Raw genomic sequence first — 26,837 nt, 5'->3', positions numbered from 1 at the left:
CTCCCTCCTTACAGTTACAGGGTTTTAGACTACTGATTAACAATAGATATATTCATTGTAGAAGTTTAGTATTGTTCTACATTTGTATTTTAGTTCTCTCTCTCTCTGCCTCATTATAAAGAGGCCCTTAGACAGAACTCTGCAGGGGAGTGAATGAGATAAGACTAGGTAAACATTCCACAATAGGTCAACTTTGGGGGAAGGGGACATTTACTGCTAAGTGTTTAGCTAACAATAAAGGCCCTGTTTATACAGCTTTGTAGGCATGGTTTTGGTCCCAGGAGTAGAGGATGATGATTTAGGCAGTGACATCACCAGGGCGCGACTTAGGGCAGTGACATCACCAGGGCGCGACTTCGGGTTTAATAAAACCACTGGAGACCTTTTGTTTGATGCAGAACTTACTCAGAAACATGTGTGCTATGTTCCTGTTTGTCAACTTATGTCTACAATTGCATTAATAAAGGTTTTTGAATGATTTAATGAAAGATATTGTCATAATGCTAATTTCACCAATGAACCAATAATTGACAAAGAAGGACGTAAGGAACGAACCCTAACATCAGAAACCAAAAGAAAAGACAACAAAGTAGAGAGGCTATTTAACATAGTATTAAAGCCCTTGTCTTTCTATTTCCCAAACTGAACGGCTAAGAACGCTTGTGCTACAACAGAGACTAGAATTCTCTATTTATTTTTTTTACCCTACACAGTTTCCCACAATGCCCATCTGTGCCAACGTGCCCTTGCCGTCAGAGTTTCAGCGAGAGGAGAGGTCAAGTTGGCAGAGGAGAGGCCGGGACTAGGGCGAAGTCTGGCACACTTCCTGGAGAGGGCAAAGCCTAACTGCTACCATGGTAACTACACAGGGCATCCTTAATGCTGCCTGGTGGGTAAACATCTTAAAAGCCTGGAAGGAGAAGGAAGGGGATCTGATTGGAAACGAACAGGAAGGAAACAGAGTTCACCATCTGTGTTTGCAGCTATTCCATAGAGAGCACAAGGCGTTACTGATCAAAACAGTAACGATCTGATATTCTTTCCTGCATCTAAACCTGTTGAGAGAAACCAAACATTGTCCAATGGGATGGAGTAAGTAAGTCGCCTAAGTTGGTGTGTGCCTTATGCCAGCCTGTACCCTCCACCCTTTTCCCACCCTGTTGGTTATTACCAGGTATCCTTCAGTCTTCTTCTGGCACCACTTAAGCAGGGCGTTCCTCTTGGATCCCCCGTACTCCCTGGCCAGTGCAGACAGGGCGTCTTTTCTCTCCTCCCTATGGACACACAGAAGGACATGAAAGAACACAGGAACAGAAAGAATAAAGCAGACACATAGGGGCAGTTTTACAGACACATATTTAGCCTGATCTTGGACTAAAAAGGATTGTCAAAGGAGATTCTCCATTAAGCTTGCTTTTCAGTCCAGCACTAGGCTATATCTGTATCTGACAAACTGCCTCAGTGCACCTTTCAGAAGAGGAAAATCTACAACACAGAGTGACATTGAAAACCTCAAAAATACAATGCGTTATAATTTTTTTTGTTCATCCCCTGCATTCACCGACTAGCAAGTCAAGCTGTGGACAGAATAATCCTTCCATACAGCGCAAACTGGCTCTAACCAGAATATAAAAAGGGAGTGGGAGGCTCCAGTGTACAACTGAGCAAGAGGACAAGTTCATTAGTGTCTTGTTTGAGAAACAGATGCCTCATTTGTCCTCATCTGGCAGCTTCATTAAATAGTACCCGCAAAACACTAGTCAGCCCAGAACATGCAACGAGGTGAGATCTTGCATGGATCTTGCATGGAGCCCCAGACCGAGGGTGATTGATCGTCATCTTGAACTTCTTCCATTTTCTAATAATTGCGCCAACAGTTGTTGCCTTCTCACCAAGCTGCTTGCCTATTGTCCTGTAGCCCATCCCAGCCTTGTGCAGGTCTACAATTTTATCCCTGATGTCCTTACACAGCTCTCTGGTCTTGGCCATTGTGGAGAGGTTGGAGTCTGTTTGATTGAGTGTGTGGATAGGTGTCTTTTATACAGGTAACGAGTTCAAACAGGTGCAGTTAATACAGGTAATGAGTGGAGAACAGGAGGGCTTCTTAAAGAAAAAGTAACAGGTCTGTGAGAGCCGGAATTCTTACTGGTTGGTAGGTGATCAAATACTTATGTCATGCAATAAAATGCAAATTAATTACTTAAAAATCATACAATGTGATTTTCATTTTAGTTTCCGTCTCTCACAGTTGAAGTGTACCTATGATAAAAATTACAGACCTCTACATGCTTTGTAAGTAGGAAAACCTGCAAAATCGGCAGTGTCTAAAATACTTGTTCTCCCCACTGTACCTATCTGTAGGGCAGAGGAGCCATAGGGAGATGGGACACAGACATCCACAGATACTGATAGCGACACAGACAGAGATACAGACAGATAGAGACACAGACTAGGGCTGTTGCAAGTTTGGTAGAGTGAGCTTCAGGTGGACCCAAGTTAATAGTTGATACAATGTTACAAGTTCGTTGCAGACAGACCATGTGTATCCAATGTGATTTATAGGATATTTATTTTTAAATCAGGATATTTTTTACCTGCAAGCTGCAATGTTTTTATTTGTTGGCTTTATGTAGGCTATTTTTACATACTTGGCAATGGCAAAAGGTTTGTATCATTTAGATTTGGATAGAATTTTGACAATGATTTAGAGATATGGAGACATTCTAAATTAAAAGAAACTGTTCCACCAAAATGTGCATATGAAAACCATAATTGGCACACAGATCAGTAGAAGTTGCAAGATAAATTGTCATTTCACATGAGAAAGGCTGCCAACTCCCCGTGTAGCCCATTACCAGGAACTTCAGGGGAATAAGGGCAGAATCTGCTAACGCCAGCAGGAGCGGGAGGAGAATGGTCAGGACAAGGTTATCTTGATCTCTGGCTCCCTCTTGACTAATTTGTATCTTATTTATTCAAACAGTGAGCTTAAAGAATAAGACAAGCTGTATGCATATATAGTTGATTTTATTGAAACACATACGGAAAATTACTTTTAAAACTTTTAAACATTTCGACCAATCAATTGGTCGAAGAACAGACGACTTTTCAGTCGACCAAGATTTTTTTGGGGTCAGGGCCAGCCCTAACACAGACACACAGATACTGACAAACACACAAAGAGAGTCCATACCGTAAGCGTCCCCTTGCGGAGGGGGTGACTGAGGCGGTGGGGGAGGAGGCAGGGGAAAGGGAGGAGAGCTGGGGGGAGGAGGTGATGAGGGAGGCCGAGGCAGTGTTCTCTGAGGCAGACATGTCCCTCTTCAGCTCATCACTGCACCTTCGGGACACTGGGGACAAGACAGGAGAAAGGTCACTTACTGGAACATAGGTCACTATGATGACTGAAGAAGTAGTTAACCACAGTGTTATCTGCACCACAATCACATTACTTTCACTATCAAGCCACAATAAAGTAATTTGGAGCACAGCACACAGTCACAAATTTATGATACAGCATTAGACAGGTGCATATAGTAAACACACACCTGAGAGGGACTTGGAGTCCATGTTGGGGACCCTCTGGAGGGCAGAGGGGGTCCCAGGCGAGGCCCGGAGCAGGTGATCTGCTGTTGGGGATGGAGAACAGTCCCTAGTACTCTAAATGGACCCTTAAATTAACTAAATATGGAAGTATGTTGGTTGAAGCAGGGGGCAAGTCATAACCCTGATCCATAAAATCATCCAGCCAGTAAATAAGCACACTTCAGAGCCCAAGTTATTACATTAATACATGAATACCCGTTAATGCAAACAGACTTTTCCTAAATACAAAAGTAGAGCTTTGTGAGGCTCACAGTTGGCTGCTTTTGTGCCAAGCTAAGTGGAAAAACTGAGTGTGAGCTGAGTTACCAACGGTGGCTCTTAAGAAGTGTGTGAACAGGCATCTAAATCCACTGTGGCATGCTCTTTTTACTCCTTGTCTGCATCCAAAATGACACCCTATTCCGTATTAAATGCACTACTTTTGACCAGGCCTATAGAGCTGGGCTGCTATATGAACCTCATGTGATTGCAGTGCCTGTGGCCTCCCCACCGATGGCTGCTATATGAACCTCATGTGATTGCAGTGCCTGTGGCCCTTCTTCCATTATTACACCTGACACTCAAGATAGGAGGTCAATCTCCCATCCCCCGTCTGCTACACACCGCTCTACTATTCCAACCTCCTAGCTATACATGGACATCCAGACGGCAGTGACGGACTTGTTTCGGTCTTGTGGTGTTCATCTGTGAGGTCATGGTGCAGTGAGGTAACCTACTAAACTAGCTGAATGCACTGACTCCCTGGATAAGTGTCTCCTAAATAACTCAAATGTAAATGTCTGTTCTGTTGGACAACCATTACATGATATGAATGAAGACAGTGTTGTACCCACCTGGCATAGTGAGGTCTGTGTAACTGGACCTCTTGTCCACCATGGAGGACGGGGGTTTGGGGGTCGACGCAGTGTGCCTCTGAAACATAGCACAATTGAAGAGAATCAGACATACACACTAGCATATACAGCAACATTGTTCATTAATGAGGACAGTATAACAGAACTACTCAAGAAGTAGGGTATCCAATCAAAAACGCATATTTTGTCCAATGGGTAAAATAATGTTAATTGGGTATACACTCCTCTAAGAAAACCAATGTATCCATCATAATCCGTTCCAAAGTTATTGGAGTTTCTACCATTGTAGGATCGGATGGCCAGAATTTGGGTGACTAAATCAATGGAGGCCCAAAAAAAAATAAAAAAAAGGGGGCAAATTTCCCCCATAAATATCTGGAAAATAGCATTGCATCAACTAGGCTGGATGCAGTGGGAGAATTAAGGCTAACTGACAGGCTCACAGTTGAACTTGTCATCTTTCTTCTCAAACTCGGAGGACAAAAAAAAAAAAAAAAAAGAGGTAAGATAGATATCGATTGAGACATGACATAGTATTTTCAGTTTAGTATACGCTCTTCAGATTAATGTGAAATTCCTATTCTTTCGAAGATTTCACAAAAAACAAGCATATCTTTGTGAAATGTCAATGGAGCAAAGAGCGTACCGCAAGCGTGTTATTTTCAAAGCCTTTTGACCCGAGGAAACAACTTTGCAGACGACCACAAGAACATGTCAAATCCTCAAAAGAGTCTGTGAGAAAGCGCTACTGCTCTGTCAGATCTCAGTACTTATTATCGGATGTAATAGGTTACGAAATCTGACTTTTTGGATATGTCAATGACATGTTAGAGAAAGACCCCACTGAACGATTCAGAACATGAAGAATGATATGTCTTGGTAAAATGTATTTTATAACATAAGCAAGTGAAATTTCATCACCACGGCGCGATTTCAACCACTCTGGGCAGAGAGGGTGGACACCCTATATTAGAGCTACCCGACATACATCGGGTTAGGACTGGGTAGAGCCTGTTTTTTCATTAAGAAGTTGGGTACAGGTAGTTGGGTACAAGGCATCACTAACATTTTGAATCGGAGCCATTTTCTCATGCTCATTACATATCTCATCATTGAGCAGAGCAGCCCCAGTGGAGCTGTTGCTATGGATTAGGGCTGACCCCATTTAGTAGACTGGTCGATTGTTTGGTCGATAGGCTTCATGTCATTATTAAACAGTGTAAACATTCACAGTGCAGGGTGGGAAAAGTATGTGAACCCTTGGATTTAATAACTGGTTGACCCTCCTTTGGCAGCAATAACCTCAACCAAATGTTTTCTGTAGTTGCGGATCAGACCTGCACAATGGTCAGGAGGAATTTCGGACCATTCCTCTTTACAAAACTGTTTCAGTTCCACAATATTCTAGGGATGTCTGGTGTGAACCTCTCGAGGTCATGCCACAGCATCTCAAATCGGGATGAGGTCAGGAGTCTGACTGGGCCACTCCAGAAGGCGTATTTTCTTCTGTTCAAGCCATTCTGTTGTTGATTTACTTCTGTATTTTGGGTTGTTGTCCTGTTGCATCCCCTAACTTCTGTTGCACTTCTATTGGCGGACAGATAGACATTTTGCAGGAGAATGTAAGGCTAAACTTGGGAATTCATTTTTCTGTCGATGACAGCAAGCTGTCCAGGCCCTGAGGCAACAAGCCGCCCCAAACCATGATGCTCCCTCCACCATATTTTACAGTTGGGATGAGGTTTTGATGTTGTGCCTTTTTTTCTCCACACTTAGTATTGTGTGTTCCTTCCAAACACCACAACTGTAGTTTCATCCGTCCACAGAATATTTTGCCAGTAGCGCTGTGGAACATCTAGGTGCTCTTTTGCAAACTTCAGACGTGCAGCAATGTTTTTTTGGACAGCAGTGGCTTCTTCCATGGTGTCCTCCAATGAACACCATTCTTGTTTAGTGTAAATATTGCAGACTAGTCAACAGAGATGTTAGCATCTTCCAGAGATTTCTGTAAGTCTTTAGCTGGCACTCTAGGATTCTTCTTAACCTCATTGAGCATTCTGCGCTGTGCTATTGCAGTCATCTTTGCAAGACGGCCACCAGGATGAAACTAGCGAGATTACAGGCAAAGACTAAGGGAGATTAAAGCTACCTAACATGCAATTATTTCAAGAAGACTTTGTCTCTGCCCAAATAGGCTCTCTCGCTCTATTGAGAACTCGACCAGGCCAATTTGGGTGGACATGGAAGAGGAACTTAATGCCCCATATGGATAATCAGATTATCTGAGTCAACAAAAGGTGGGACTGCAGAATCCAATAATGTCCTATACTAAAAATATATGAAGACAGATTCATAAGAGAGAGATTGTCGCCTTTCTTGACAAGCTCTGTTTCGTTATGGAACCAACCTAAATTGAAAATAGGGGGACACAGTTTTCTGGAAAGGTTGGTATAGAAAGGGGATAAAGAACATTGGTTGTCTGTATCAAGAAACACTTACCTCTGAAGAACTAAGGTCCAAGTATAATTTACAGAAACAAGACTTTGAGATATCTCCAGCTTAGAGACTATGTTTAAGGTAGGATAGAACACATTCCCAGTACATTCCGATAGTGTTACGATAGACATCCTTTGCAAATTACCACATACAGCAGGGCTTTTATATTGCCACCTTATAGGTGGATTTAATGATACTTGTATGGGCCTAAAGGCCGTATGGGGAAAAAAGACTTTTGGCGAGGAGGAATGGAATATAATATTACAACAGATGCTCCTCCCTATGAGAGATGTCCGGTCCAAACTGATTACATTTAAAGTGTTCAACAGGATTTATTGGACTCCTCTGAGGTTGAACAGAATAGGTTTGATAGAATCCAGTCTATGCTGAAGATGTCAGTCAAGTACAGGTGACATGATCCGTATGTTCTGTGACTGTCCAAGCGTACATACCTTTCGGCAGAATAATGGAAAAGATTGGGGATATTCTGGGTACCACAATAATTGCAAATCCTGCTTTGCTATTACTGAATATCACTAAGGATATTGATGACTGAGAAGCTCATGTTTAAACTGGCTAAAAGTTGCTCTAACCACATCCAAAAGAGTCATACTGAGACACTGGAGGGAGAAGGACCTTCCCTCATAAGAAATGGTCTATAGCCTATAGAAACAGCTTCATATGAAAGATTGATTTATAAAATAGATGGAAAACCCAATAACTTTTCTGACATCTGGGGACATTCTCTCAAGGATAGACAGAGAAAACAATCTGTAATGGCCTGATAGACTACAGACATTCATAGACAACTGGTAGGGGTACGGCCTTTTTTCTTAGTTTAGTTTGTCCTTTTGTTGTAATAGCTGTTATGGGGAGGGTGAAAAATTAAAAGTTTGTTTCCTTTTCTATCTTTGTTGTGTGTGCGGTGCGTTCGGGGGGTGTTAATGCCCCTTGACTTTTTACACATTCCGTTGCTGTCTTGTAGCGGGGCGGGGCCAGGTTTGGGGAGCTGGCGGGGCGGGGGGTCTGGGTGCATTCCGAATGCACTGTTAATTCCTGTCTGTCAAGTTATTGTTCAATGCCAAATGAAATTCAACTGCACTGTTGTTATATCGTGAAAGGAAATAAAAACTATAATTACAACAACAGAAAATAAAAAAGATCGTAGGGGCTTTGTTTTACCTTGCTATCAAAATCCTAATGTTAAAGCGCATCAATACATATGGCTTCCTGGATTATACAGCCCAATTAATTACTCGTAGTCTGAGTCTTGCTTTGACACCCGAGGATGAAGGAGGCTGGGTAAAAGTGAGTGGGATAACCAACAGGAAACTAATTATCATTGGAGCCCAGTGAAGATCTAGCATCCCATTGGCACAGAACAGGACGGTCCTTGCCCCAATCTCATTCTCATCAAGGGTGGTGTGAAATTATTGAACATGTATTCTCTCTTCCCTGTTCAAGTCAATATGTTTTCTAGGTGGTGTGGAACATGCGAGTGATCATTGTTCCAGACGAGGATTGTTGGAAACTGACTAATTGACTTGAGCACGTTTTAATATTTTTATAACTGTATAAGTGGACAAGCAGTAGTGATTAACATGTTATGGGTTAGATGGAATGATCTATGTGCAAATGCATTTGTGGCCGGAGGCAAAGTACATAGGTGGCCTGTGTCTGAGACAGAATGTTCCCATAAGGGTGTTAGTTGCAGATTCTGGCAGGACCGATATCAGTGCATTCTATGCAGTCCCAAAAACCAAGGCGTTAACGTTACAGGGAATTGGGAAAGTGGAATTGAATACGACTGGGCCAGAGATTTGCGTGGCTCATAGATTAAGGAAGTGGGTAATACGAGTCTCTGGGGAACAATACCACACCTCTGTATAGTAATACAGGGGATAGCTCGTAGTAGAGGAAGGACAGCTATTGGTGCACAATATAGATACTACTATGAAGACAAGTTGAACGTCACGCATACCCAGATCATGGTGGAAGCAGCAGAGATGGTGTTATCATTTCAGACACTATTGTCAACTTTCAGTGAGTGGTTCATCGAAGAAGGTACAGCTCTTGAAAGACTATCTACAGATCCCCGTATACAGGAAGCCACCTCACCAGAAGGACTATCTACAGATCCCCGTATACAGGAAGCCACCTCACCAGAAGGACTATCTACAGATCCCCGTATACAGGAAGCCACCTCACCAGAAGGGAAGTTTGCTGTAATAATAGCATCACATCTCCTGTGATTAAGAAACATGTGACAGACTTTTGTAAGGTTGGATACTCTCCCCCATTCCTAACCACCAGCAAATACTTATCTCCCAGAAGATTGGGACCGAGTGACAGTAAAAGGAAAGTGTCAGAAGGTTGCTGCTTACCAACCGTTGGGACCCAAAGTTTACACTGTAACGAGGGTGTTCACAAAGGGGTGGGGTGTAGATCGGCCTCAATATGAGAGACGTGTATCTAACCTGAGCACAGGGAAGTATTCTCCACAGATACCGAATGTAGCAGAACATAGGATGTCAGTGGCTAGAAAGTCAGGTAGGAGTTGGGAGACAGGTAGGGAGTATCTGAAAGATTCAGTCCTAGATCTATCGGTGAACCACAAGGGCAATAGGAGATCGGGAACAGGAGACAGATTCAATGCAATTGCTATTCTCAAGGCAGTCGCTGTAGGGTTAGCAACTGAGGGATGCTATAGTAACAGCCTGGAACTGGACTATGGAGCAAATGAGGGGTATCTTGAAGTATGCATCATGGGCAGTGTTAGAGGTAGCAGGGGTTACCTTGTAAGCATTGCTGGGATATCACCTTCTGAAGGTGTTGATGTTGAAATGTGTATACAGTGCAGATTTACCTCAAGATGAGGTACAGTTGATTAAGGCCACCGCTCGTGTATATCGGGTGGCCATGGAGGGAGGAGGAGGAGACGGGAGGGCGAAGTGAGGAACATATGGCGTGGGAACACCTTTTGTAACCTGTAACCTGATGGGGAGGACTGGGTACAAGCATGAGGAGGTGTTGAGAGCCTTCATTGTTGTGGACCCCAGCAGAACAGTATTCCAAAGGTCTAGAGTCAGGAAGTGGGAATCGTCATGTTATCAAACTTCTCAAAAAAAAATTGCCATATATAATTATGTATAGCTTAACATATTATGAATAATTTTCAAGTCTTTTGCTATCACTCTCTTAGGAACCCGAAGGAGGAAATGGAGAAGGTCTCCATGAGCAAAGCGAGCTGCGTGCAGGGAGCGAGCGACAGAAAGAGGAGCAGCTAATGGATATACTAACGGAGGAACTTATTTTGCAATTCGGGCAGGGCCGGGATTAAATTTGCCAGAAGAAAATTGGGTCTGGGTAGGGTAGGGCCTGAACGTCAAAGGCATAGGTTGGGTTCAGTTTTAAAATGCATTCCTGTGCAGGGCTTTACCCTACATAAAGTAATGAACTTACTAATAAACTTTGATGTGTTAATTAAGGTGAAGTGTACTATCATTATGCTGAGATTGAGCCACTGAGGGATAACTCTAGCCTGAGTGCCAGCCAGTCTGTTTGTGCTATCATGCGAACTCCTTATCACTCACTGTTAGGGTTGCAAAGGGTCGGAAATATTCCGAGATTTTTTTTTTTGTTAACTAGTAAATAGTAGCCTACAGCAAAGTGTGTTAAAATCATTTCTAACTTGTTAACCATTTCTGCTAATTAGTTTTTGCTACCATGTGAGTTTTAACTTCAGCCTGCTAACTGAGGAGTGTTAATTCACCTGTTTCCATACATGTTTCATTTTAAAACATTTATCTTACAAAAGGAGTTGTTTAATCTAACTGCTTAATTATTTATCTGTACATGGATGTATTTTTTTTAAATATATATTTAAAAAAAAAATCTTTACAGGAAAATGCCATGGGCACTATCTGATGTGTGGAGACATTTCACTGCAGCTAATGTAGAAGGAAAAGCTGTGTACATTTGCAAATAATGTGCCAAATCATGTGAAGAATGCAACAAAGATCCAGAATCATCTGGCCAAGTGCATAAAGTTCCCTCAGGGCTCACAACAAGCAACCTCAAATAGAAGTAGAGGGACTTTTGTCAGAGGTGAAAATGATCAATCAGACACCTTATTGATAGCAACAGCTCGTGGTCCTCCTGGAATCAGAAGTTTTTTTGACTCAATAGAGGAACATAGTCAGAGAAATGCTGATGAATGTCTTGCTCGATCTGTGTATGCAACTGGTTCACCTCTGATGCTCACAGGCAATGTGTATTGGAAGAGATTTCTGAATGTTCTTCGCCAAGCATACACCCCTCCAACCAGACATGCTTTATCTACTAATTTGCTAGATGCAGAGTTCAACAGAGTTCAAGTGAAGGTCAAGCAAATCATAGAAAAAGCAGACTATTGCAATCATCTCTGATGGGTGGTTGAATGTTCGTGAGCAAGGAATAATTAACTACTTCTCCACCCCTCAACCAGTATTATACAAGAGCACAGACAAAAGGGACAACAGACACACCGGTCTCTACATTGCAGATGAGCTGATGGCAGTCATCAATGACCTTGGACCACAGAAGGTATTTTCACTGGTGACAGACAATGCTGCGAACCTGAAGGCTGCTTGGTCTAAAGTGGAGGAGTCCTACCCTCACATCACACCCATTGGCTGTGCTGCTCATGCATTGAATCTGCTCCTCAAGGACATCATGGCACTGAAAACAATGGATACACTCTACAAGAGAGACAAGGAAATGGTTAGGCATGTGAAGGGTCATCAAGTTATAGCAGCAATCTACCTCACCAAGAAAAGTGAGAAGAATAAGAGCACCACACTGAAGCTGCCCAGCAACACCCGTTGGGGGTGGTGTTGTCATCATGTTTGACACTCTCCTGGAGGGGAAAGAGTCTCTCCAAGAAAAGGCCATATCACAGTCTGCCGATATGGACAGCCCCATCAAGAGGATCCTCCCATCAAGAGGATCCTCCTGGATGATGTATTTTGGGAGAGAGTGGTAAGCAGCCTGAAACTCCTGAAACCTATAGCAGTAGCCATTGCACGGATTGAGGGAGACAATGCCATCCTGTTTGTTGTTCAGACTCTGCTTGCAGATGTAAAAGATATCCGTACTGCCCTGCCCACTTCACTGGGCAGGGCAGAGGAAACTGCAGATCTGAAATACATCAAAAAGCGTGAAGACTTCTGCCTGAAGCCCATACACGCCGCAGCGTACATGTTGGACCCCAAGTATGCTGGCCAGAGCATCCTGTCTGGTGCAGAGATCAACAAGGCCTATGGTGTCATCACTAACGTGTCTCACCAGCTTGGCCTGGATGAGGGCAAGGTTCTTGGCAGCCTGGCGAAGTACACTTCCAAGCAAGGGCTTTGGGATAGAGATGCAAAATGGCAGTCGTGCCAAAATATCTCATCAGCCACCTGGTGGAAGGGACTTTGTGGATACGAGGCTCTTTCCCCTGTTGCCTCCAACATCCTCCAAATCCCCCCAACATCAGCCGCCTCAGAGCGCAACTGGTCCTTGTTAGGGAACACACACACCAAAGCACGCAACAGACTGACTAATACAAGATTGGTGGCCATCTGGGCAAATTTGAGGCTTTTTGAGCCATCCTCAACAAGGTTGGAAAGTGACAGTGAAGATAAGGCCTCAGACTCTGATGTTCAGGAGGTGGACATTGAGGAGGTCCAGGGAGAAGACATGGAAGCCTGAGAGGAAGACAACCAAAGCTTTAGTTTCTAGATTATCATTTTACAGATGTATGTTGAAAACATTTTTGGGAGATGCGATGGATCATTGGGGATCATTCAATATTCCCTTTCTTTTGTAGCTCAGTGAAATCATCCCATGTGAAGAGTCAACTCATTTAATTAAAAGTACAATTTGTAACTAAATTGTTTTTTAAAATTTCTATTGGAAGGATTTAATCATTTGCAAATATGTCTACTTATGATAAGGTTAAAGGTTTATGTTTGTCTCCATATGATATGGTAAACATAACCAATGCAAAAAACATCTACATTTAAATGGTTTTAATATTAATTTGCATATATATTTCCGTTAATTCCCACAGAAAGTTTCCAACTCTGAATATTCCCCAAAATGTGCAACTCTGCTCAACTCTGTTGGCTTCACAATCAGATTTGGGTCCAAGCTAGGATGACTTGTGTTATAGTGGAGGAGGACTTATTATGAGTCACATAGTTCCAGGGTGACTTAAGCCTGACTCCTCTAGAAACACGAAACACAGTGCTGCTTTGTCCTCTCCGACTCACTGCCCAGATAATCAAACCAATGAGGAAATATGACAAAAATATACAAAGCCAGACCTCTGCTTGAATTTTTTTTATATCTTCAATCCAGCCAACATTCATCCCTTCTAACATCTCAATACTATTCTGAGGGACATTAGTCTAATTCCGCAAAAGTGTAGCTTTAGATTATACATTATGGAAATATCCCAAAAATCCTCATGTTGTAAAGCACTCCAGGGAAGTGTGTAAAATGGTAATAAATGCAAAAGTGTGTCAGAGGAAAATGGGCTTATTTATTATCCTTCACTGCAGACCAGATAGAGGCCATGGGCCTGCCTGGGGGTAAAATAAAGCCATCTCCCTATAAGCTGCAGGATTAATATTTGATCTTCAATAAAACGTGAGTGAGGCTACTCAGTGAGTGAAGGACGGGCATCTCAAAAGCGCCTGCTATATCGACCACTCTAAAAATAAAACTGCAGAATACATTTAAGTTTCATGACCATCAATTGTCTGCCAACCAGAGCTTTGTTTCACAGAAGTGATTTTCTTCCTACAGCTTGAACCAAAACACTACAGGCAGCGATCAACCAATTGACTGAAGAGACGGGCTGTGTGCCATACAGACAAAACTCACTGTGCTCCAAATGAATGACCGTTTTACATTTCACTGGACTCTAAGTGATTAAGTGAATAGGCTCCCTGTGTGAACCAATTGTGTATGGTGATTTACACTAATGCACTGTTTACGTGCTAGTCAGAACTAGGAAACTGACATTTTCGTCTTGCTAACTGGTTGTAGTTATACATGAGCCACGTTCAACCAGTCAGCAAGTCGGACATTTCAGACATTTCCTAGCCCGTGAACGTGGCATTAAACTTACCCCAACACGAAGACACATGGCTCTATTTCTGTAGAGACAGATATATCTATGCCAACAAAATCCAGAGCTTTCCCATGCTCTCTCCTCCATAAGGTCTGACTTAGACTGGACTTGACACTCAGGGCCTTAGGGAAAACATCTGGCTAGGCCACGAGCAGGGTAAACAAAGATGGTATTGGCAATCAACACATGAGCTTAACTCAAACATGTAGCAGTTGTACTAGCTCTGAAAGCCTTTATTCCCTGGTCTTGTGATGGTTAGAAAGTCTCTGGGCCTGTTCTAAACAAAGGTTGTGAACAGCGCATCTCAAGTCTGGCCAGACGAGTGGCCAAATCATAAACCTTAACCCATAATAAGTTCACATTTTAATGTTCAAAAATTACCCTTCCTCACCCTCCTTCCAACCCGACTTGACACAAATGTTTTATTTTGTCACATCGAGGTGGTCACGTGTCACCTATTCAGAGCATGAATTCCAAGTTAACTTGAAGACATCCTGACTGTTTGGGTAGAGACCCGTGGGAAGTCCCGTCAGGTCTTGCAGGGGTCTGAATTGGAATTCTCATAGTAGTTCTAGAAAGACAGGGCTGAGGCAGGGGAACCACATTAAAGGAATGATAGCGGAACCTGACATCTGCTGAACCAATCAGAATGGGGTTAGAGACAAACTCTTTTCGGAAGGGGCCTGTGTGCCTGGTGGCCTGATTCAGAGTGCTTATAAACTACTGGTCTACCATTGTGTGTGTTTCTTACCTGTATGGGAGAGATAGCAGCAGCGGGTGGGGTTTTCAGAGGACTGGGGCTGAGGGGTGTACGGGCAATCGTTGTGGTAACTGCTGGCACGGCTGCTGTGGGGGAGGTTGGGACAAGGCCTGCAGTGGAGGCGTTGTCAAAGCTCTTGATAAGGGTCTTGACGGTGGGAGAGGGCTCAGAGGAGGTAGAGGAGCGTCGGCTGAGACCCATGCCCTGCCTCAGGGCAGCTAGGTCCCTCTCAACCGCATTCATGTAGTTATACACCCTGCCCCTCTCCTCATCCTGCCTATAGAGACAGATAACATATCGTCAATATCTTTGACACAGGGAGAGATTGGCACACACACAAAGACCACATACTTCTTGATCTCCTCCAGCTCTTTGCTCATCTTCTCATTCTTCTCCTGTGTGTCCAGAAGGCGGCGCCGCAGATCCCCAATCTCCTCCTGAGCCTCGGACTTGATGTCGTTAGCGATGACCACCGCCGTCTGCAGGTCGGCCTGGAACTGACGCCACTCCATAGACTCCTCCTACAAGGGGAGATATGAACCGGACATGGACCACGGTCAAAAGTAGTGCATTACATTTACGTCATTTAGCAGACGTTCTCATCCAGAGCATTATATGGAATAGGGTGTCATGTGGGATGCACCCATGGGCTAATGCTATGGACCAGCAGACAAATTTTCATTATGACTGGGTGAAATGTCTTCACCGGATGTTCAATACAAGCTGAGATACAGCTGAGGCACAGGACTCCGTATTCCTCTAGCTCCCCAAACTGACCCGTAGCTTTCGATGCAGCATCTTGATCTCACGCTCCATGTCATGTTTTTGGTCCTGCAGTTTTTTGACGGAGTCTAAAAGAAAAAGAGAGTATGAATAATTAAATGAATGAATTGAGACGGGATAAACTGTCTGACTAGGCTGTGTAGTAATGGTCCCACATTGCCACCTGGTGGTCACAGCAGCTTTATCATTGGTATATGATTCAGTATTGGTCCAGCATCGTTGGTGAACTCTCTGGATGAGCATATTATTCCCCCTAGTCCCTTTTCCTGACTGATGTGTGTCTCCTAAATGGCACTCTATTCCCTAAAAAGTGAACAACATTTGACCAGAATCCCATGGGCCTTGATCAAAAGTAGTGCACTAGGAAGGGAATAGGATATAGTGTGTTCACACAATTATTAATTAATTAAATTAATGCATTCATTCAAGGTTTATACTAATATGTCCATTCAATAGAAAATCCAAACCTCATTTCTCTACCGTACATTTGGAAAGTACTCAGACCCCTTGACATTTTGTTACGTTACAGCATTATACTAAAATTGATTAGTTTCCCCCCCTCAATCAATCTACACACAATAACCCATAAAGACAAAAAAAAAAAAACTTTGTAGAATGTTTTGCAAAAGTGCTCTGTCAGGTTGGATGGGGAGCGTCACTGCACAGTTATTTTCAGGTCTCCAGAGATGTTCGATCTGTTTCAAGTCCGGGCTCTGGCTGGGCCACTCAACGACATTCAGAGACTTGTCCCGAAGCCACTCCTACGTTGTCTTGGCTGCGTGCTTAGGGTCCTGTTGTTCTGTTGGAAGGTGAACCTTCGCCCCCAGCGCTCTGGAGCAGGTTTTCATCAAGGATCTCTCTGTACTTTGCTCCGTCCATCTTTCCCTCGATCCGGACTAGTCTCCCAGTCCCTACCGCTGAAAAACATCCCGAGCATGATGCTACCACCACCATGCTTCACCGTAGGGATAGTGTCAGGTTTCCTCCAGACGTGACGCTTGCCATTCAGGCCAAAGAGTTCAATCTTGGTTTCATCAGACCAGAGAATCTTGTTTGTCATGGTCTGAGAATCCTTTAGGTGCCAGCTCTAGGAAGAGTCTTTGTGGTTCCAAACTTCTTCCATTTAAGAATGACACGGTGTTCTTAGGGACCTTAAATGATGCAGAAATTTTTTGGTACCCTTCCCCACTGATCTGGGCCTCGACACAATCCTGTCTCGGAGATCTATGGACAAATGTTTCGACCTCATGGCTTGGTTTTTGCTCTGACATGCACTGTCAACTGTGGGACCTTATATAGACAGGTGTGTGCCTTTCCAAATCATGTCCAATCAATTGAATTTACCACAGGTGGACTCCAATCAAGTTGAAGAAACATCAAAGGTGACCAATGGAAACAGGATGCACCTGAGCTCAATTTCGAGTCTCATAGCAAAGGGTTTGAATACTTACGTAAATAAGGTGTTTAAAAAAAACTTAAAATACATTTGCAAAAATGTCTAAAACCTGTTTTCGCTTTGTCATTATAGGGTATTGTGTGTAGATTGATGAGGAAAAGAATGAATTTGATCTATTTTAGAATAAGGCTGTAACGTGTAACAAAATGTAGGAAAAGGGAAGGGGTCTGAATACTTTCCAAATGCATATGTATATGGTTCAAAGGTTACCAGCGATTTACTCTGAGAATATAGCATGTTGAGTGAATGCAATGTCATCACAGGCATGATCATAAAGTGGGCGCTGCTCCACGGCAGAACGGCGATAACTTCAAAACGTCACCTGACAAGCTTGAGTTTGAGTGAAAACATGTAATCCGCTGAATACAAAACTAAATAGGGACTAAATATATATTTATTTACAAAACCAAGACTGAATTTCAATATCCACCCTCTGCGAAGACAATCTGTTCCTGTTTTTGTGTATTTCTGAGTCTTTCCCTGTAAAATCGCCATAGAAACAGCCCCTCTCACATAGATTGATTGCAGTTATAGGCAATGACAGCCAAGGATCTGGATGTGAAAACGACAAAGACATCAAGTTGATTTTGATTGGTCCAACCAGCGGAAACACCTCCAAACGGTACTACCTCACATCACCACATATGAAGGACACAAGACCAAGAGCGGCAGTCCGAACTAACAATGGTCACAGCAACACTGTCAGGTACTAGTATATTAAGCTTATAATATTGTAGAGAACAATCTAACGACATAGGGAAAAGAAAACTACATTTTGACATTTAATTTCGTAGCACCCTCTTGAATTACCCTGTTTTTCTCTACATTGTACAGCAGTGAGTGAACGCCCTATAGGATAGGGTGCAATTTGGGATGCAAACTAGTGTCCATCCACCACTCACTCTCCAGGTCTGTGATCACGAGGTTGTCGTGGAGTTTTACGGCTCGGTGTTGCTCCACCTCGTCCTCCAGCTCAAAGATGGTCTCCTTCATGTCTGAGACCTCAGTGTCCCTCTCCTCCAGCTCAGAACACTGCTGTGCCAGGGCCCGCTTCTGCTCTGCTAGCTGCTTCTGTACCTCATCACGAAACGCACGGAAGTTCTCCTCCAGCTGACGGGAGAATGGGATACATAAGGTGTATGCATGAGCACACGTGTCATATACAGTACCAGTCAAAAGTTTAGACACACCTACTCATTCAAGGGTATTTCTTTATTTTTACTATTTTCTACATTGTAGAATAATAGTGAAGACATCAAAGCTATGGAATAACACAAACGGAATCATGAAGTAACCCCCAAAAAAGTGCTAAACAAATCAAAATATATTTTATATTTGATTCTTCAAAGTAGCCACCCTTTGCCTTGATGACAGCTTTGCACACTCTTGGCATTCTCTCAACCAGCTTCATGAGGTAGTCACCTGAAATGCATTTCAATTAACAGGTGTGCCTTGCTAAAAGTTCATTTGTGGAATTTCTTTCCTTCTTAATGGATTTGAGCCAATCAGTTGTGTTGTGACAAGGTAGGGGTGGTATACAGAAGATAGCCCTATTTGGTAAAAGACCAAGTCCATATTATGGCAAAAACAGCTCAAATAACCAAAGAGAAATGACAGTCCATCATTACTTTAAGACATGAAGGTAAGTCAATTCGGGAAATTTCAAGAAGTGCAGTCACAAAAACCATCAAGCGCTATGATGAAACTGGCTCTCATAAGGAACGCGCCACAGGAAAGGGAGACCCAGAGTTACCTCTGCTGCAGAGGATAAGTCCATTAGAGTTAACTGCACCTCAGATTGTAGCCCAAATAAATGCTTCACAGAGTTCAAGTAACAGACACATCTCAACATCAACTGTTCAGAGGAGACTACGTGAATCAGGCCTTCATGGTCAAATTGCTGCAAAGTAACCACTACTAAAAGACACTGATAAGAAGAAAAGACTTGCTTGGGCCAAGAAACACGAGCAAGTGGAAAGTGGAAATCTGTCCTTCGGTCTGATGAGCCCAAATTTGAGATTTTTGGTTCCAACCGCAGTGTCTATGTGAGACGCAGAGTAGGTCATCGGATGATCTCTGCATGTGTGGTTCCCACCGTGAAGCATGGAGGAGGTGGTGTGATGGTGCTTTGATGGTGACACTGTCTGTGATTTACTTAGAATTCAAGGTACACAACCAGCATGGCTACCACAGCATTCTGCAGCAATACGCCAACCCATCTGGTTTACGCTTAGTGGGACTATCATTTGTTTTTCAACAGGACAATGACCCAAAACACACCTCCAGGCTGTGTAAGGGCTATTTGACCAAGGAAAGTGATGGAGTGCTGCATCAAATGTCCTGGCCTCCACAATCACCCGACCTCAACCCAATTGAGATGGTTTGGGATGAGTTGGACCGCAGAGTGAAGGAAAATCAGCCAACAAGTGCTCAGCATACGTGGGAACTCCTTCAAGACTGTTGGAAAAAGCATTCCTCATGAAGCTGGTTGAGAGAATGCCAAGAGTGTGCAAATCTGTCATCAAGGCAAAAAGGGTACTTTGAAGAATCTAAAATATATTTAGATTTGTTGAACACTTTTTTAGTTTCTACATGATTCCTTGTGTTATTTCATAGTTGATGTCTTATTCTACAATGTAGAAAATATTAAAAATAAAGAAAAACCCTTGAATGAGTAGGCGTGTCCAAACTTTTGACTGTTACTGCACGCACATACCAACATAGGAATTGGGTAAAATACTAACACAAGACTGATGGAGAATCTGAAATGAAAATATGTTACATATGAGAATGTGTGACCTTGCTGATACCGTCCTCCAGCCTGGCGGCCTCGTCACGGGTGTGGTCCAGCTCCACATGCAGCTGAGCAGACTCCGCCTCTGCCCTCTCCTTGTCCCTCCTCTCGCTTTCCAGCTGGTGGCGGATGTCCATCTTGTCCCCGGCATTGTGGATGGAGTAGAGGTCAGCCACCCTCTGTCTCTCCTGCTCCAGCTGGGCCCTGCATCGAGCCAACTCCGCCTGCTCCCCCCCGGCCGCCTCCCTCAGGACCTCCAGCTCTGTGGCCGCTGCTGCCCTATCCCTGCGCTCCATCTCAGCCTGCCGCTCAGCCATGTGCACCCTCTCCTTTAGCGCTGATATCAGGCCCTGGGCTTCTGCGTTGTCCTGCTCGGCCATTTTCAGTGCCCCGCTCAGGCGCTGCTGCACCCCCAGCAGCTGCTCCCTCTCGAAGTGGGTCCCATCAGTCAGGTCCACGTAGCGGCGCTCCAGCTCCAGGTAGCGGCTGCTCTTAGTGTCCTCCTCGTCGACCGGGGCGTAGGCCACGCGGTGCTCGTCCAGCAGGCCCCGGAAGTAGTCCATCTGCTGGCCGTACAACTCCAGCCGGTCACCTTGCTGGCACAAGGAGTCCACCAGGATGACCCGCTCCTCGCCCAGCCGCTCGTTCTCTGTGCTTAGTTCCTGGGTGATCTGCTGCAGGTCGGCCAGCTCCTGTAGTGTGGCCTGGAGCTCCTCAGAGGTGCAGTGCTGGTTCTCCTCCATCTGGTGAATGCGCTCCGTTAGACAGGCCACCGACACCTCGCTGGTGTTGCCATTGCTGCCTCTACGGGAGCGCTCGCAGTGACTCGGTGGCCCGCCCTCTGACTCAGAGGAGGAGCAGCAGGCAGAGGCAGAACCAGAGGGGGCGTCCAGGGCGTCATCGCTGGAGGTGATCGGCTGGTAGGCTTCGCTGCACTCGCTGTCGGCTGCCTCAGGGGAGATGGCTCGCCGGGGGTCCAGAAGGTCTTCATTGGAGCCGCAGGCAGAGCTGTGCGGGGAGACCCCATGTTGAAAAGAGGCCCGTTGGAACCCTCCATCTCTGCCACCGCTGGCTGGGGGAAGCTCTGGGCTGAGGCAGGAGTCTCGCGGGGCTTTGAGGGAGCAGTCCAGCCTCTGTTCCAGGGAGAAACCCAGGGCATTGAGGCGGTCCTTCAGCATGCGGTTCTCACTCTTTAGCATGTTCAGTTCCCCGCGGATCCCCTGGTTCTGGTCCTGCAGCAAGAGCAGGGTGGACTCAACGTCTGTATAGATGAGCGGAGTAGGGGCTTCTTTCTTCTGTTCCTGTGGGGGCTCAGCCTCAGCAGTCTCCTCTCCCTCGCCCCTCTCTCTGCTCCCCCCATCCTCCTCAGGCAGGCCTAGCTGGACACGGACGGCCCGCAGCTCGGTGCGCAGTTGGAGGATCTCCACGTCTTTGCTCTTGGCCAGGCCCAGCAGGTCCTTCACCCTGCTCTCCAGGACAGTCTTATTGCTGAGCTGCCCATCCGACCTGGACTTGCTCATACGGGACTCGGACTCAGTCATGGCCCGGCTGCGGACTCTCTTGGGCGGTGCCAAGGCATCCGAGGGTCCGGAGAGCTTCCTGCTGGCGGTGCCAGTTCTGGAGCGTTCTCGCAGGCCCTCCCGGGATGAACCGGGCTCCTTCACCACAGAGGAGGTCCCACGCTTGCCTGAGGAGTACACTACAACACGTTATTGAAGGTAAAGAAGTTAGAGCTAAATCACAAACCAGAGTGTAGTCTGTTTGTAGCTCTATGGTTGATGTACCTGAGCTAGTCTTTGTCTTGCCCTCTGGGCTGCTGGTACATGTAGTGGAAGAGGTTGAAGAGTGGGCAGAACTAGTCTTCTTGAACTTAGCAACAGTGCTGATCCCAGCAGAGGCTCCACTGCCTACTGTTGTTGCTGATGACAAGTCATCGCTGCTCTTCGCCTGGCCAAAGAGAAAGATGATAGTTAACACACCACCTATTGGACCTATAAAGATAATTGGCTTCATGGTTGCTCTTTGTATGTAGCCAAAGTGCATGCACGGTTATTTGCATGTGCCTTCTGCATTTGTACCTTAGAGAGTGGTGCAGTAGAGGAGGTCTTGGCCGTATTCTTGCCGGCTGTGCCCATGTTGGCGCCCTCAGGCTTGACTCTCTCCCCAGTCTGGGCCTTAGTGCCTGCTGCCGTGGCTTTGGATACGCCGGCCACTGGCCTGGTCGTCTTCCTCATACTGGGCTCTAGGTTTCTCAGACATTTACAATGCAATCTGTGTGGAACAAAAACACACAAGCATACAGGAGTTAATAACAGGATGAGGTGGTAACGCATGCATCACAGAGGGTTTCTAGTTTCTCAGTCAGAGGAAAAACTATTTCATTATTATGCCATAATTAACATCAGTGAACAACCTCTTACAACTAACGTAAATATTGAACCCACACAAAACGCAGCCTACAACTACAAGAATTATAGTAGGCAGCCCAACAGTCTAAAAACTAGTTTGTAAATCATTTGTTTTAAATCAATTTCCAGAATAAGCAATTAGCCTAGATTGCCTTTTTAAAAATCCAGTTAGTTACGTGATGCCTGTGGCAGTAGTTTTCTTTGGAGAACACGGTCTGTCATCTATGGGCTAGCTAGTAACTAAGGAGTTGCTGTCTAGTCTGGAGTACGGACAAAATGACTTTACAGTTCTTCTGTGCTGTGGTCGATGCTATTTATGTTCAAACGCCAGCCAGCACTACATCCTTCTCAGACACTGACTCACACGAGGGAGTGGTCATTGGATGCAGATCTGAAAGCACACGAGGCGTGTGACTGGAGGTCTCAGGCCTGTAGCTACAGTTGAAGAAGTCGGAAGTTTACATAAACCTTAGCCAAATACATTTACACTAATTTTTTCACAATTTCTGTGAAAAAAATGTATCCTAGAAAAATCCCTGTCTTAGGTCAGTTAAGATCACCACTTTATTTTAAGAATGTGAAATGTCAGAATAATAGTAGATTTAATGATTTATTTCATCACATTCCCAGTGGGTCAGAAGTTTACATACATTCAATTAGTATTTGGTAGCATGGCTTTTAAATTGTTTAACTTGGGTCAAACATTTTGGGTAGCCTTCCACAAGCTTCCCACAATAAGTTGGGTGAATTTTGGCCCATTCCTCCTGACAGAGCTGGCGTAACTGAGTCAGGTTTGTAGGCCTCCTTGCTCGCACACGCTTTTTCAGTTCTGCAAAACAATTTTTTCTATGGGATTGAGGTCAAGGCTTTGTGATGGCCACTCCAATACCTTGACTTTGTTGTCCTTAAGCCATTTTGCCACAACTTTGGAAGTATGCTTGGGGTCATTGTCCATTTGGAAGACCCATTTGCAACCAAGCTTTAACTTCCTGACTGATGTCTTCAGATGTTGCTTCAATATATCCACATCATTTTCCTCCCTCATGATGCCACCTATTTTGTGAAGTGGACCAGTCCCTCCTGCAGCAAAGCACCCCCACAGCATGATGCTGCCACCCCCGTGCTTCACGGTTGGGATGGTATTCTTTGGCTTGCAAGCCTCCCCCTTTTTCCTCCAAACATAATGATGGTCATTATGGCCAAACAGTTCTATAAAAAAAATTTAATCAGACCAGAGGACATTTCTCCAAAAAGTACAATCTTTGTCCCCATGTGCAGTTGCAAACCGTAGTCTGGTTGTTTTATGGCGGTTTTGGAGCAGTGGCTTCTTCCTTGCCGAGTGGTCTTTCAGGTTATGTCGATATTGGACTCGTTTTACTGTGGATATAGATACTTTTGTACCCGTTTCCTCCGGCATCTTCACACGGTCCTTTGCTGTTGTTCTGGGATTGATTTGCACTTTTCGCACCAAAGTACGTTCATCTCTAGGAGACAGAACGCGTCTCCTTCCTGAGCGGTATGACGGCTGCGTGGTCCCATGGTGTTTACACTTGCATACTATTGTTTGTACAGATGAACGTGGTACCTTCAGGCGAAATTGCTCCAAAGGATGAACCAGACTTGTGGAGGTCTACAAATGTTTTTCTGAGGTCTTTGCTGATTTCCCCATGATGTCAAGCAAAGAGGCACTGAGTTTGAAGGTAGGCCTTGAAATACATCCACAGGTACACCTCCAATTGACTCAAATGATGTCAATTAGCCTATCAAAAGCTTCTAAAGCCATGACATCGTTTTCTGGAATTTTCCAAGCTGTTTAAAGGCACAGTCAAGTTAGTGCTTGTAAACTTTTGACCCACTGGAATTGTGATACAGTGAATTATAAGTGAAATAATCTGTCTGTAAACAATTGTTTGAAAAATTACTTGTGTCATGCACAAAGTAGATGTCCTAACTGACTTGCCAAAACCATAGTTTGTTAACAAGAAATTAGTGAAAAACGAGTTAATGATTCCAACCTAAGTGTATGTAAACTTCCGACTTCAACTGTATCTGCCTCTTATCACAACATCACGAGGAGGTTGTACTGTAGCTGCCTCTTATCACAACATCACATGTACTGTAGCTGCAGCAGTAATGGTGGTCTGGGCAGGTCGACTGGGCCTTACGAGGCATGAGGAGCCTGTGTGTGCAGGCCTATAACGGTGCCCAGACAATGAGGAAAAACACTCACTTTCAGTTGGCTTATGTCTAAGATGGCGACCCTCTTTTTCTTCAAGATAAGACTGATTATTCACATTGATCTTCATCACCTAGACTGAAGCACATATTGCCTGACTGACGAACAGTCTGTAAGTCCCCATTCCCAGATCAGTCTATTCATACCACAGATAAAGCTGGACCATTATAACCACTACCCTGCAAAACCACACAAGATAGCTTTGAACATTTTTACAAAGACAGGTATACCCATAGTAACCATAACATTTCCTCTCCCCAGCCCCCTTCCCTTATCTTTGAACTAGATCCGTTTGAACTGTAGACAAAGCAACTAGATGTCTAGAGACACACCCAACCTAACAGACATCTGCCCACCCACATGGTTCACTGACTGAGTTGGGGCATCCAGTAACAGGGAGTATCCTTGTAGTGCATCATGTTCAAACAACAAGAGGCAGGATATCAACACCACCCTGAGTCAGATAGTTTCTAGAAAGGCTTACTGAGGATGCAGCCAGAATCAGAATTGGTGGCAGTTGTGAAAACCTCATCTTTCAGGCTCCTTCTGTAGAGTGAAGTATTATGATAAAGTATCAGTACCAGAAGAATTTAGCCTAGTCTAATTGTTTTACCAAAAAAGGAAATACATAGCCTAAGCTACAGTCAATAAACATCCTGGGCTGGCCATGGTGAGCTTTATGATATTAGTACCAGGGCGTCGAGGTAGAAATGTTTGCGCTGAAGATGGATCGGACAATAAGACTAGAAAATTATACCATAGCTGGAATTCTGGAGTTGAAGAGTAGAGGGAATGGGACGACAGGGTAATACCACTCAGTATGCACTAGCATAACTCAGTGTTGTGTGTAGGACATACTTTCTTCATTTGAAATGAGGGAGTAACACACACACAGACAACGGAACAAGTATAGCCAACTCAGCAATTTTAAAGGGCAGTGTTTCTGTTGTTTCAAGTCCATGTGTTAAAAAGCTTTACCTGTTAACTGCAACATAAAATGCAACTGTTGTTCTGAAATGTAGCCTATTCTTTTAAAAGCTTTCTCAATGCACTCTCAGCCTAAAACTTGAATCAGTTGCCTAAGATTAAAATCTAATTTGAAAAGAATATGATCACAGCGGAGAGCCCAAGGGTGAGCCAGCGTCTAATGACTGAGCCTGACCTTGAGTGAGCCACTGACTGGGTAAAAGTCTGAGCTTAGACTGGTGTCTTTGGATCCCCACTGAGTCTGGCTGACTGTAATTTCCTATTGACCTAATTAAAGCCAATACTAAATCAGACCAAATAGATACTGGAGGAAGTGAGGGGGGACTATGAATGCATAGTATGGTTTGTACAAGGCCTATATAGATTGGTGCTGCTGAGGGTGGAGAACAGACAAAAGTTTGACACAACCACCAGGAAACAACTCTAGAAAGCAAAGAGAGACAGAGGTCGGATGGGAGGGGGGGGGGTTGATATGTGGAGCCGGAAGAAAAGAGAGCAGATGAATGATACAATCAAGTTAGTTGCTGACTAACAGATTGAGCATTGCTTGAGTGTGACTCTCAGTCTCTCACACAGGACAGTAACAACTGCTTGTATGCCCTAACCCTGCTGAATACCACAGATGAACCTTGTTCACTATGGCAGGGGTAGGATGCAGAGGTGCCAGGTTTTCAAAACACTTCTGTCTGTTTTAAGAGAGCAGCTGCACCATTATTTACAGCACCAGATGGCTCCTGACAGATCTCATATCATATCAAGGTTTAATTTGCAGAACACCGTGTTGAGCATCACAGAAGAGGAATACATAAAGAATATTGTCACGAAAGCCAGATCATCCACAAGGCCAGAAAAACATGATAACGCAAGAAGAACATGATTCCAGTGTTTCCCCTATATGCATTTAGCAGTGGCGGATTCACTGTCCATGCTACGGTTACATAGATAGAGAACAGGCATAGGCTACATTTGCTGCTCCACAATACACTTAGGCTGACTGTTTCAATGCATACACAGCGTGAGAGAATAAAACCACACTGACTGGATAGTCTCTCTACTGCCTCAAATTCCTCATCTTGCTCCTAAAAACGATGACCCTATAACACTGGCCCTCCTCTCTTCTCCTTTTCCCCCATAGCTTTAATAACACAAGCTGAAACCCCTTCCCCCATGTCCAGGGACCTCACGCAGGTTTGGAGGAATGTTGGGGATTTTTGGGGACATTGTGTGGCCCGGAATGTGCTGCAGGCAGCAAAAGTCAATACCAGTTGTCTGCTCAATAAACTATGTTAATTGCT

The 26,837-nt window shown here is 44.4% G+C and overlaps 1 protein-coding gene across 3 annotated transcripts in view; it reads right to left on the bottom strand.

The window, feature by feature from the left end:
• The window catches only part of LOC139544043 (cytospin-A-like), a 43,824-nt gene that overhangs the window by 16,041 nt on the left and 946 nt on the right, over positions 1–26,837 (bottom strand). Inside the window, exons 2-12 of one of the 3 annotated variants that reach the window (XM_071350729.1) lie at positions 21,990–22,182; positions 21,696–21,858; positions 19,917–21,610; positions 18,020–18,227; positions 15,656–15,729; positions 15,230–15,399; positions 14,870–15,155; positions 4,440–4,518; positions 3,549–3,629; positions 3,194–3,350; positions 1,172–1,274 (exon numbers count right to left, since the gene is read on the bottom strand). In XM_071350729.1, the coding sequence (XP_071206830.1) occupies positions 1,172–1,274; positions 3,194–3,350; positions 3,549–3,629; positions 4,440–4,518; positions 14,870–15,155; positions 15,230–15,399; positions 15,656–15,729; positions 18,020–18,227; positions 19,917–21,610; positions 21,696–21,858; positions 21,990–22,145 (3,171 nt within the window). In that variant the 5' untranslated portion in view covers positions 22,146–22,182. The remainder of the gene's footprint in view (positions 1–1,171; positions 1,275–3,193; positions 3,351–3,548; positions 3,630–4,439; positions 4,519–14,869; positions 15,156–15,229; positions 15,400–15,655; positions 15,730–18,019; positions 18,228–19,916; positions 21,611–21,695; positions 21,859–21,989; positions 22,183–26,837) is intronic. The other 2 variants (XM_071350730.1, XM_071350731.1) reach the window with 2 other exon arrangements.

This window comes from Salvelinus alpinus, chromosome 18 (genome assembly GCF_045679555.1).
Source record: "Salvelinus alpinus chromosome 18, SLU_Salpinus.1, whole genome shotgun sequence".
Lineage (NCBI taxonomy): Eukaryota > Metazoa > Chordata > Actinopteri > Salmoniformes > Salmonidae > Salvelinus > Salvelinus alpinus.
The sequence above is the reverse complement of the archived record's forward strand: the minus strand, read 5'-3'. Positions and strand labels throughout refer to the sequence as shown.